Genomic DNA, 13,990 nt, shown 5'->3' on the forward strand with positions numbered 1-13,990 from the left:
GGAGCCCTTTGAAAATGGCCATGCCAGTTTTTCCTCGCCAAAATTTAGCGCGTTATTTAGCCTCCTTCGCGACGAGAGAGTATGACTTGTTTGATACCAATGGATTCCTTAGGTCTTCTGAGCCCGGTACAACCTCCGATGATCAATTGCGTTATCAATATTTCTAGTATGGTGTAGTTTAAGACCAGTATTTGCTGCATTTATCATAAGCACTATAACATGGAAGACTAATTGATTGATTAATATCATTTACAGTTGATTCTAGTCTATTACTGAATCCTTTGTCTGAAATGAGTTTTGATGAACCATTTGAAATATGTAATTCACATCACTACTGTATAATTCAGACAGTTCCCTTGCATGTTCCCATTATGCCACTGTGTCAGATTTATGTTTTGCAAACAAAGCATTACAGTATGAAACATAGAAAAAGAAAGATCAAGCTAGTAGTACATAGCCAGACTGACAGTACGCTTCAGCATCAGCCTTGACTTTGAGTGGTCCTCTGCTGAGCAATACTATGTTTACAATGGCTCACTGACTGGTGTTAAAGTTACTTTATATCTCATCTCTGACAACCTTTAAAATACCCTTGTGCTTTGTGCACTCTGTTACTTTACTGAGAAGATTTATGAGGGCAATTCTAAAGAGTAACAAGCCCACAGAAGGGGGGCAGAGTGGTCAGCTCTTTAACCTCTTCTCCCAAATTTGATTGGATTTGTCCTTTGTGGTTTGACAAATACTCTACATGGTTACAAACAAGGGAAGACAGTAGCATTCCTTAATTCACTGTGACTTCACAGCGGGAAGATCCAGATGCATTCTCTTGTTGCACTAAAAATGAAGTGAAGCAACGGGTAACTCAATTGAATTCCACACAATAAAGTGCTGTTGTCAGCAGGGAACAGTATATGGCGCTGCATCAGAGCACTAATAAATACAAAAAGCAGATCAGTCATATGGTGCCAGGGAAATAAAACGGTGTCAATATGCCATACATTTCCTTGAGGAAGGACTCATGTCTTGTAAACCAAGGAAATATAAATGTTCTTTCAGGAAAGACGATACTGATTCTATTTCAGTAACCAAAACATCATATCTATCTCACTGACTGTTGCACTGCTCATTCACATAAATGCTGTAAATAGCTGCCTACAACTATACATACTATTAGAAAACACTGAAGTGCAAGTATCAGTGTGGGATATGTGTTGTGGCAAAATAGACATTTTTAATTTGGAAACCAGGTTCAGGAATTTACTTGTAATCAAAACTAATAAATCCGTATAATAACATATTAGTTGATTTAAGAGTGATTCACAAAGTCACTGGTGAAGAAACACGAAAAAGTACAAGAAAATGTTAGATGAACAAAAGACCTGCAAAATCAGCGCTAAATTAGTAAACCGTAAAACTTTACCGACATATCAGATCAGCCGTACATCATCCAGAGTAATCATCACCACGCCCCCTTTTGGGGTAAAACAGTCCTACATCACCGCATAGACAGCAACAGCGTTAACATAGGAAGTTGACCAATGTCTCCAAACTTCTACTTTAAACAAACTAGTCACAGTTATAACGCTATGCCGAAGCATTGCTGTATAGTTGGTTGCACTAAAAATAAATCCAAAAACGCTAATTTGTTTCTCTGCCATGTCCGAAAAAATATATAATAGAGGGGCTTTATGGCTCCAAGTTAGCAGCATCGCGTCATCGCCAAGGCTGCGCTCTCTTTTTACAACCAAGGCTTTCACACTAAAATTTCAGGCACATAAGTTACGTGAATATTCACTGTCTGTGTAGTAAATCTCTAAGAGATGCTGGTAACAGTGACTACGATGGCTAGCTAACGTTTGCTTGAGCAAACAATTGGCTATTAACATGTTGGTTATTTACAGACGACACTTAGCCTAACGTGATTCAATCAAATATGTATAGATGTCTGAATAAGCAACCATCGACTGTGTTAGACGTGGGTAGACTGAAGGGACATGATGGCGATCAAACTTTAATTTAGTAAGGTATCACGAACGCTCACGCCGACATCCAGGCAAAATACTTATTAGACATGTACAGTATATAAAACAGATGTTTGTTTAAGAAGCAATAAATGTATCCAAATTTGTAAAAATTACAATCCAAACACATGTCAAATTGGATCTTGGGTTTTCTACCCTCCCAAAAAGGGCGCGGCATTGACGTTTTGCCAATGACCCATATCTGCCGCTCTGATGTGTAGAGAGAGCCAGTCTTTATGCTAAACTAATGACTCCATACTTAGCAGTAACTGACAGCTGTGAGAGTGGTTGATCTTCTCATCTGACTCTCAGAAATAAAGTGAATAAATATATTAATGAAAAACCGAGATTTTTATTTTTAAGGGCGTTATATAGCATATAACATTATATTGTTGTACACGGAAAACAAGCAATGAAGTAGTTCATGTTAGATACATACGCTAATGCAGCCTAGCAAACGTTCACCATAACTCCCAATCACCAACACGATGTAAACATCCAGCAGTAACAAACACAATTTGTGTCTTCTGTTATTGCTCGATTTGTCGGTTTAAACAGGAGCGAAAATACAAATGAAATATTAAATATGAGATAAGCTAATCTTAGCATTTACTCGTAGTAGGGGTAGTGCAAAACATCCCCTCAGTCTTGTTTGCCATAATTTAGAAAATCTAAATTTCTCAGGAGAGGGTTCGAAATCTTAGCTCAAGGTCCATTTACAAGCTTCAAAAGGCTTTAGAGAGTTTATTTGTTGATTATATTAAAAAGTAGACTTTTGAAATGTTAAGATTATTTTAGTTGAGAAAAACTGTGCTGTTGCATTTTTAACTCCAATTAGATTTGTTGTATCATCCAGTCTTATGATTTGTATATATAGGTGAACATGGCGTTTTGAGGCTTTCCCTTTCCAGTTTAGTTTTCAACAGTTTCTCTGTACTGCATACTGCAATGTTTTTAATTAACTAGCACTGTCAGTGTTTTCAGACTTAATGTTGTCTGAGGTCGAATTCCAGTGGTCCATTCATTTCTTGTGTGTGCGTCTTTTCTTGCGACATCTGTGAATACTATACACAATAGGGGAGTTAATATATAAGTATAATGGATACAACATGTCTATAACCACTACAGCACGCATCTTAAGAGGAGATCATGAAGAAGTCACTCTGACATTTCTCCTTTTGAATAAATGAACGTAATGTTTTGTATCCAAGGATGCTTTTTGAATTGTCAGTCTGGGTAAAACAGGCTGTTCTCTGTGGATTCAGTCGTGCATCGTGCTAAACGTGTCGTCCCGGTTCTCTGTAGTGTTTCTGCCCACTAGCTATGGCTCACCTTAACATGAGAGAACTAGGCTTTCCCCTGAGAATGATTACCTGCACTTAGCATTCCCTCTGTGGAGTCATCGCACAATAACTCCTTTTCAAAGCTTGAGGCTTTTACTTGTTGTTAATTGCTTTTGAATAATGACACTTGTGAATGGAAATGTTTATTGCGTCGCAAGTAAATCTTGATCTGAATCTCAAGAAGGGGCAAACTGCAGTTTCTTAACCACAGACAAAATGTCAGCGCATATTAGTTCTCGCATAAAGAACCAAATAAAGAGTACAATATTTTAGGCTTTAAACTATGCATCTTGGTAATGTTTAGAGTAGAAATATATTGTAGAAAATCAAGGAATAATGTCAGTGAGAATGAGAGAATTGGGAATAAGTCAACTCGTAAATCAAACAGGCTTTCTAAAATTATTTTATGTGGGGGAAACCAATTTACAGGAAATGATCAGACATATGTTTGTTGTGAGCAACAGCCTACTGAGACCCCCAGGAACGCATTTGAAGTACACAAAGTGTTTGCTTTTGCACCTCCTCATATTTTGCGTTCTTTGTCTTCTCTATGACACCTCCCTCCCACAGACAAGCTGGTGGATTTCTTTTTTTTTTTGGATCTCCTCAAACACGTCCATTTGCATTTTAAACATGTCAAGGAAATGGCTTCCGTCTCAGCTGCTGTCACCGTGTTTGGCAGACGAGCAGAGGAGGGCTGTTTATGTGACACAGACAAAATATACCTCGATGCAGATACCACCGTGCAGCATGTGTTACAAGGTGCTGCGGCACAAATGGGTGTCACGGTAAGCCAGAATCAGCCTGTCAAATTTAAACTCAGACAAATCATACGTTCAAGATCATTGTCAAGATATTTTTTGACAATACTAAATTTAAAAACCATGTAGAAACAGTTATGCAACATAAAGAAACGCGCATCATACTGTATCTCCATAATGCACATGCACTTCTTATTAACTTTGATATCCCAATGTGATTTTATTTTATTCAGGGAACTCAGGTTTCAGTTAGCGACTGTAAATATGAGAAACACTGGAGCTCAGGCATTGACAGACAACACTGTGAGCCATGATACACATTATAATAGGGAATTCTCCCCAGTTTAGCTTAATAATAAAGGCTACTAACTAGCTCATTTTGTTTTGATTCTCTCCCTCCTCTCCCTCACGGCACGCTGGTGCTCCACTCACAGCCCTCTGCCTGCACCGGCAAATTGGCAGAGCTGCTATGCAGTTTCACAAGAGTGCTGCCGAGCTTTTGTGCTTAATGAATTGCTGAATGTGTTTGCTATCCTTATGGGCAAAGATCCACTGTCGAGTCTCGCTAAGCCTCCTTGATTTGTCTTGTTACATTGAGGTTAAGCATTTTATTACTAGGGTCTTTTTTCCTCCACAGTTGACTTCATTATGTTATTCCTGGGCCTTCCTTTGCTTACCTATCTCTTTAAGGGACACCTAGCAAGTGAAAACCTATTTGTATCCCTTTGTTTTTTTTTAGTCAAAAGGTAGAATTAAATCTGCAGTGGGAGGTTTAGCAATACATGTTCGCTTCTTGTGCTGAAAGAAGCTTCTACTGGATTCAAAATTATACATCAGTATCAAACAAGATCGCAGTGACATTTAATTGGTAGGCAACTTGTTGGACAGTTAATAGTGAGACGGAGGGATTCTCTCTCACACAACGCCTGAAAACATCACACCAGCCAGCTCTAGCATGGCTGACAGCTGGCATTTGTCAGACATGTTGCGCAACTTAGCCTTTTTCGTCCCAACACTCAGAAAGCTCTTGAGCAGGGCCAGCGACTGCGTTATGGGGGAAATAAATGCAGCAATATTTCCCATCCTTACCTGACAATCTCTGACAAGTGCCTGGCACCTACTCTTCCCTTTTTAAACAGCAGGTAGGTGACAACAGCCTTCCTTTGTCATGTAAGGCTGAGCTCCGCAGTTGTTCTTGACAGGTAAATGTCTTATGAAACAGTCACGGAATGGAAATCATGGAGCTTGTCAGTTAAAGAGGTAGAAAGTGGGAGCTAGCAGTGCACGGGGAAATAGGGATGGTATGATAGTATTGTTTCTGACAGGGAAGAGGATGTGTGCGCCGTCGTACCTTGTTGCATTAAGGAACCGACTCCAAACCAGAAACTGTTGAGGAGGGTGAAGTTGTTCTCCACCACATCTGATCCGGGGTTACAAGGATGGGCGTCGTACCATTCATATGGGCTGAACCTGGGAACGAGAAAAGAAGTTAGAAGGCTGTTTTTAAATCTTTATCTTTATGAAATCTGAGAAAATGCAAGATTTTTTGCTTCTTGAACACCATTTGTTCCTCACGAAGAAACTCAAAAACTGAATTATATCAGCATGAGAGCTATTCTGAGAGTTACAGCTATTTTAGAGTTCCGTAACAAAGCTATAGTACGACTGCAGTCGAGCAGCAGCTCTACAAAGCAGTTGTTAAAGCAGCATTAACTGATTTGTTGACCACTTGGTGATAGCAGAACAAGCTGTAAATACAACCTTGACAAAGTTGTTGCGGCAAAAATCTTAGCAACATGTTGCCTATTTAAATATCCAGCAAATACAGAGCAATACTAGCATTATATTGGAGTTGTGTTTGTGGCCACCTGATAACTTCCGATATTCCCTCTGATTTGGTCACCACCTACAGTACTCCTAAGAAAAATATCAAGCTCTTTACATCCACTTTGTTCACCAGTTAAGCTAGTTTTGTTTGTCTGCCGTTTGGTGCTGGCCGGTCAGCGTTATGTCGGTTTATTAGAGATTTTTCACTGAAAGCTGCTGTCTGCGGCTGCTGGAAACAAAATTGAGGAGAGCTGTAAGACTGAACCCGAACATTGAAGCTGCAGGCCATAAAAAACAAAAAATGTGCTGAAAAGCATTAAGCTGTGTAAAGCTGAGGGGACGTGCAGAGTTGGGTTCATCACTATGAGCAACAACTTTCAAATCAAACAGTCTTTTGATCCATTGTTTACATAAAAAACATTGACTAGTGCAGCTTTAATAATTAGGGCTGTCGCAATAAAAGGAATATTGCAATACCGCGCTATTGACAAGCCAACGGCAGAGGATGGCAAGCAACTGCCACAACTGCTATGATCATGTTTTTTCTTCTTTTCAATTCTTTGAGCGGATAGTCTGCGCTGAGTGCTGCACGTTTGGTGTTTTTTCCTGGTCTTTCGTCACTGTCAGTTTTTTTTACCCAGCCGTCCAATCACAATGGGGGGGGGACAAATACCGCAAAGACCAACCATTACATCACTACATAGACTACAACAACAACAATGGAGGAGAAATTGATACAAATAAATCTGGAGGTCCGTCCTCTCTCCCTACGTGCTTCAGCAAGTACTCTACCTTGTGCCGACATTTTTACTTCCTCGGATATTCCGTATCACAGCAACCAGATGCAACCTAAGCGTCTCAGCTGAAAACAAAACCCAGTGTGCCTCATTGTCATTCTGTGTTCTGCATTTAACAAAAAAACAAGTATTTAATTAGTTTTAAATCTGTCATCTTTGTCATTTAAAAAGCAACAGTATAGCTAATAACAGCCTAACAATACAGCTTATTTATATAGCACTAAAATCAGAATAAATTAAGCAAAATTGAGCCAATCATTATCCCTGCAGGGGAAATTCCTTCACCGCGACAGCCCTATTAATAATGTGACTTTGTGTGCGGTCACAACATTTCCAGAGGTTTATATGCAGTAGTTTCACTGGTTTTATAAGTATAAAAACTATTATCAAATGTCACATCAAAACATTATAAAGTCATCTGGTCCTGGTTTATCCCTACCTCAAATCCCCTCAACTATTTCATATATGTTTTGTACTAAAGGTGGCCAACGAGGCACAGAAATCAAATTTTTCAGAGGCTATAAAATGTCATGTTTGAGAATGTGAGGCATTAAGACTCCTCTGAAACCATAAAGCATGCATCTTTCCATATCTCTGCCATTTAGTTTGACACCTGCTGAAAAGACTGCACACCTTTCATTGCACAAGCCATTTTCAGAGGCAGATTCGGAGATAAAACATTATAAATGTCACTACTTTCCCCCTTCTTAAAATGTATTTATATAATGTGATTTTTTTTTCTGGCTCTTTATTCTGGCTGCTCTGCTGAGTACAATCGGATCATGTAGACTCCAGATAGTATCTCCCTAAACGTGGCATATCTGTTACTTTAATGAGATATAGTAGAAAGTGCTAATGACAGAAAAAAATAAACTATTTAATTAAAACCCAGATAAGTAGCTAAAGTGGTCTACAACACTGAAACACACAATGGTGAGTCCTCGAGTGCATATTCTCAGATCTGAGGGACCGTTGTTAGAATTCTCTAGAAAGATTTAATTGACTGAAATTGATATTGTTGAAGAGATAGATACACTTCAATCTAATTACATGCTGCAGAAATATTTTCCAATATGTCAGCAGTCTATTTTAATCAGACACTGAACAGGACTGATGGTTAATCATGAAACGGCTCTAATGTGGAGTCTTTTCCAGCCAAAGCATTTCTCATCATATTTAAGCAATCAGACATCTGAACTGATGGACAATAAGAGGGTGCTTTTGCTCAATGCCGGCTTGCCTAAGTTTTATTACAAGTCGCGACAGTGACGCTGGTATTGTTTTCACCTTGTGAGTCTTTGTGTGTGTGAGTCATCCTGGAAAAATGTGGTCCTGGAGACACATTACTGTAGCGGGAACTACCACAGAAGGTTTGGAGGACTTTGTCTGGTATTTATGTCCGTCTGAGAATAGATTTTGTGACCGTGATAGCGTCGCAACCGTGCAAGATACAGTCACAAAACTGTACAGATGTGTAGTTAAAGTCAAAATGAAGGCCGAGTTTGAAAATGGGCGTGGTCTGACCAAGAATAGGTGAAGGGGCCATTGCCCCCCCATTGCCCTCCCACTTTTCGCCCCCACTATATGCCCTCTCTTTTACTCCCCTGTTCTAATTTGGCATCACAAACTTTACAGGTGTGTAGTTAAGCTCAAAATGAAGATGGGTGTGGTCCAAACAAGGGCGTCGGAAGTACTGGGTAGGAAATGGGGAAGGGTCCATTGCCCCCATTCCACACTTTACGCGTTACGGCTGCAGTGATTCCATTGCAAGATGATCTCTAGTTTCTTGATCTCTAGTTTCTTGTGCATTAAAACTAGTGTTTTCATCTCAAAGTGTTCCTCTTAACATTCCCCTTAATAACATTTGCAGACATCAGAGAGGCCTTGGGCAGCTGTTGTACAAATGTGGTTCTCCCTGCCATCTCATTTAGTTCCTTTAGTCTCATTTTGTTTGACTTTAATGTTAAATTGAAAGCCATGGTAAAATAAAATGTGATAGTGAAGAGGCATGGAAAATAGAGGCTTTCTGCTCATTTCAAAACTACACATGTACTGGACTTAAACAGGCCACACATGAAGAAAAGAGCAATGTCTTTTGTTCACTATTTTGAGTGCAATTTCTACACAGACAATGTACCATGCTGATTCAATACCCCTGGTTCCATGCTAGTTTATACAAAGGCTGTGTCGGTAAGCAAAGCCATAAGCTTGCTTCAGACTGCGTGCTGAACATCCCTATAACAAAACTGTCTGCTAAACAACACTATTAGCTGTCGGCCAAGAATGCAGCCCACACATACAGTAGAGGAGGTGATCTGGAAACAGCTTGGTGTCCAAACATAACAACAAGTCAAATATTATATTGACTTTCCACCTACTTCAACTCTATGAAGCAATATGTACCGCCATCCAAACATTTGCAGTTCACATTTATTTTCACACCCCAGTAATGCTGTAATTTATTCTGTTCCATATTAATTATTACATTTCATTGTAAAAGTTTAAATTTTTTCAACAGCGCAAGTATAATTACTTTTAAATCTCTCTACATTATTACAGTCAAACACTTGTGAATATCTTTGTTAGCACTTTGAACATGTTGGGAAAACCATAATTCCAGTCACTAAGAAATCGCTAAATATGTTGTGTAAAGTAGGGCTGTGTATTGGTAAGAATCTTATCATATGATACATATCATGAAACAGGGGTTACTATTCAATATATTGTGATATATTACGATTTTTTAATCTAATTTTAGGAAAACTGTCATAGTATAAAGAACACACCACCATATGCATAAAATCCGAATTAAAAAAAGGTTGACTTATTTTGTGGAATCAGAACAGTGGCACCTGCATTTGTATTTATCACAGTCCCTGTAACATCAACAGCACCACTTTTAGAGAGCACATACACTGAGAGGGATTATCTCTTTGCAAATGAAATCAAGTATTGACTGGTTAATCTTTGCATGTAAACTAATAATGAAAAAGCGATACAGTATCAAAAAACACAATATTGCAACATTTGATTTTTTTGATATTTTCTTAAACCCTTAGTATAAAGCCTGGAAACATTTAGCATGGAAACATATTTTAGATCATTACACACTTTGCGGAGCATAATCGACACGTTAGAGAAATCTTCTAATAATCCATACTGAGCAGCTTATTTTTTTTTTTAATCTTTTTTTCAGATGTATTTCTCCAATATTTGAGTCATTGGTTGGATGAGAGAGGCAAAATATTTTCTCTTTTTACGTCCTCTTTAATCATCCTTAGTTTTAAGGTATAAGCTGATACACGAAAACAAAGGACAGCTGTTTTTTTTCACAGCCACATAAGCATTACAGTATATTTTAAATGCCATTTATCTCCAACTACGGACTAAAATGTGTGTAAGGGTACCCTGCAATATAATTATTATGGTGCAGCAGAGCTTTTGAAAGCCAAAGTGTTTTCTGCCTAATATTGTTGGTAATGCCGTGACACCCCCGTCCAGCATTTAAAATTACCTACTTGTGCTGAAGTAGCCCTCTTATTGTTCACCGCTGTCTGTTTTATACTCTCACAATGCACTTTTAGGGATGCAGCAGCTTTCCAGCTATCTAGGCCGGCCTCCAAAAAAACTGATGCAACAATTTAAGATGATTTTGTACTTATGTGAAGCCACTCCAGAATTTGTTTGGTCTCGAAACAGCCAATGAGGATAGAGGAGTGCAGCTGTTTGCTCTCAAGCCCCACAACTCCTTTCAGTGCCCGTTTTTCTAGAACTTCCTCAAGCACCACTTTGCATGAGAAGCAGCAGGAAATACTCACAATGATGCTAACAGGATATTCATTATATCCATGAAAAAAAATTTACAAGTGAGATACTTTTAAGCCAATCAAACAGAGCCCATCCATAATCATTTTATGACTTATTACTGCCAGGAATTAAATTTTTTTATGTAAATGCTGATGTTCAACTATAAATAGCCTCCTCTGATGAAATTTCAAACCAGGTGTGTATATCTTTTTTTTCTTTGTACTGCTGAATAGGATCGTTAAGTTATAATTTTATTCTTCAGCAAGTAGTCCTTCTTTTTAAATGATCGTTTTAAAGTGCATCGTAAAGCGGCATTGCCAATTCCAAAGACATCACACAGGAAACAAGAAATTGCCCACTGAATGAGACTTTGCAACTCAACTTAAGATTTTTTTTCTATTTCTCCTCCCACTGCTGGGATGCAGAGAGCCCATGCAGACATAACTGCCTTGATCACTACCCAGCAGCTAACACAGTATGAGAAAGTGGCTGGTGGACTCGAATCTCAGCCTGCGATGATAACAGCGTAAATTACTATGTCTATTGAGAGACCTCAAGGAGAAATGGATGAAGGACAATGGGTGTTTCTGCAACTGCGGGCATTTTTAAGTCCCAGCAATGACATTTTTTGGATTTTTGTTAAAATTTGCAATGCAATGATTGATAAATATATACACAGTGTTATTACCCATCTTAACATAAACATAATTACTAAAAAACTGTACAACTAAAAAGTGATTTAAACAAATTTGAGGGGAATTAATGGGTCCAAACACCAATTTTCTTCATGTCCCACATCTGTGGTTTCAATGTTGAGATACGTAAAATTAGCTAATTCAATTATAATATGACATTATTTAAAATGGAATAGTTTAATATACATATTGCTTTACACCATATTAAAAATATTAATTTGTTTACAAATAATTTATATGATTTTTTCATCAAAATGCACCTGTCCCACATTAATCAGTCCTTACCGCGACACTTAACAAATACCATAGTAAAAGTTTGATTCAAAGGCAAACAAATTTAGTTTCTACGGAAACAGAAGTTAGCAGGGGAGCACATGGATGGGCCACCCATAAAGGCGACCCTCAAAATCAAGGTCACATTTTTTCTGAAGTATTTATTGTGTGTCCTTACCATACAGCTTAGTAACTCTGTATTTTCAACTAAAAATAACTTAATATTACTGTTGAATTCATGTATATTAGATGGTAAGAGTCAAAGTTAATATAGCAGACATTGCTAGCTGCCATTTATCTGCAATATTAGCAAAAATGTCATTTCCGCAACAAGACAACTGCAATATCTGTCATAAAAAACAACACATTTTATATTTTTTTGTGTATGAAGACTGACATACAGTGTGGTTACTGTCTAAATTTTTCAGAGTGTAGGGAAAATCATGAAATCCCCTATTTTTAGAAAAAAAAATAATATCAATATTTACAATGATGCACAAAGCTTGATGAAAATTAATTTAAATGTCTTAAAATATTATGACATTTAGTAAGAACAAGTGATAAAAACCTTAAATTATAAAATTTTACTGATTAAAATCTTAACGACGTGTAATTTTGTGTACCTGTTTTTATGTTTTACATACTCTGATGGTTAAAATTAAAATTCATAGAGTTTTATTTTTTTATTTTTTATTTGGGAGAGTGAAAAGTGACAGTAGTTGCAGAAAGACCCTGATACGCCAAACAGTATGCAAGTTGAGGACTTACCTGGCAATGACAAAAAGAACACAGCTAACACCCAGGTAGGCCAAGAGGATGTAGACCCAGATGTCAGGAGTCATAGGGTTCAGGAAGGAGAAGAAGCCGTTGTTGGTGGTGTTGGGTTTGCGGTACACGATGCTGATGCCCATGCTCATGAAGGGCTTGGAGAAGTCGATGACCTTTTCACGCATGTAGGTGATGGTGAGAGGAGCCACTGCCAAGTCTGCTCTCTGTAGCGGAAAAAACATAAATAGAGAATTGCTGAGATTCCTATTTTAATATTGGCAGTGTTTTTTTGGCCAAGCTTGCTGCGTTGCTCGAGAGGTAGCAATGTCTGTCTGTCAGTCCACCACTTTGATCAGGGCAGAAATACCGTATCTAATTTGGTTTGGCAGATATTCATGTTTCCCAGAATTTGAATCCTAATGACTTTAGTGATCCCCTGACTTCTCCTCTAGTGCCACCATGAGGTTGACATTTGTCGCTTTGAGCAAAATGTCTCAACAACTATTGAATGAATTACCATTAAATTTGGTACAGACATTCTTGTCCCCCTCAGGATGACTTTTGTTAACTTCTTCCTTAACTTTTCATTTAGCACTACCATCAGATTAAATTGTAATTTGTCAAATACTTTGGTTTATGACGAAATACTTGCAAAATGAATGGCATTCCCATCAGCCTCAACTGTTCTTTTCGTACAAATTAGAAAATATTAACATCCTAACAGGCAAAAATGAGATGGTGAAGATGGTAAACATTAAACATACTGCATGTTATCATTGTGATAAGCATGTTAGCATGTAATCTGTAAAAAGACCATGCCCAAGCCCTGTCTCACACAGCCTCTAGTATGGCTGTGGACTCTTCATCATGTTTTATCATTGATACTGTGAATTATTTATTGGGAGGTTGCAACTGGGCTATATACGGTTTGTGTTTTATTTATACGTTTGGATACACACTATAATATACTGTATGACAATACATACAGTATATATATGTGTGTATGTATATGTATGTATATACAGTATATATATATATATATATATATATATACAACGGGCAGCCATCATATTAGGACAGCATGGGCACCCTGACCGGTCTGCGGCTACGCAGCCCAATACGCAACAAACTGCGATGCATTGTGTGTTCTGACACCTTTCTATCGGAACCAGCATTAACTTTTTCAGCAATTTGAGCTACAGTAGCTCTTCTATTGGATCGGACAACACGGTGCCAGCCTTCGCTCCCCACGTGCATCAATGATGCCTTGGGTCTGACACTGTCGCCGGTTCACCGGTTCACCGGTTTTCCTTCCTTGGACCACTTTTGGTAGGTCCTGACCACTGCAGACCGGGAACATCCCACAAGAGCTGCAGTTTTGGAGATGCTCTGACCCAGTCGACTAGCCATCACAATTTGGCCCTTGTAAAAGTCTCACATCCTTACGCTTAGACATTTTTTCTTCTTCCATCACAAAAATCGAAATGCCCACTTGCTGTCTAATATATTCCACCCACTACCAGGTGCCATTGTAACGAGATAGTCAATGTTATTGACTTCACCTGTCAGTGGTCTTAATGTTATGGCTGATCGGTGTATATGTGTATATTTGTGTTTGCATATACAGTATATGTCTGTATGACATTCTCTGTAAAACGTATAATGTGAATGTGAAATATGTTTCTGTCTCTCTGATGA

The 13,990-nt window shown here is 38.3% G+C and overlaps 1 protein-coding gene across 1 annotated transcript in view; it reads right to left on the reverse strand.

Annotated features, from left to right (window-relative positions):
• The window catches only part of grik3 (glutamate ionotropic receptor kainate type subunit 3), a 113,440-nt gene that overhangs the window by 9,738 nt on the left and 89,712 nt on the right, over nt 1-13,990 (reverse strand). Inside the window, exons 11-12 of the mRNA XM_074653104.1 lie at nt 12,293-12,516; nt 5,477-5,595 (exon numbers count right to left, since the gene is read on the reverse strand). Coding sequence (XP_074509205.1) covers nt 5,477-5,595; nt 12,293-12,516 — 343 coding nt within the window. The remainder of the gene's footprint in view (nt 1-5,476; nt 5,596-12,292; nt 12,517-13,990) is intronic.

Source organism: Sebastes fasciatus, chromosome 12 (genome assembly GCF_043250625.1).
Source record: "Sebastes fasciatus isolate fSebFas1 chromosome 12, fSebFas1.pri, whole genome shotgun sequence".
Lineage (NCBI taxonomy): Eukaryota > Metazoa > Chordata > Actinopteri > Perciformes > Sebastidae > Sebastes > Sebastes fasciatus.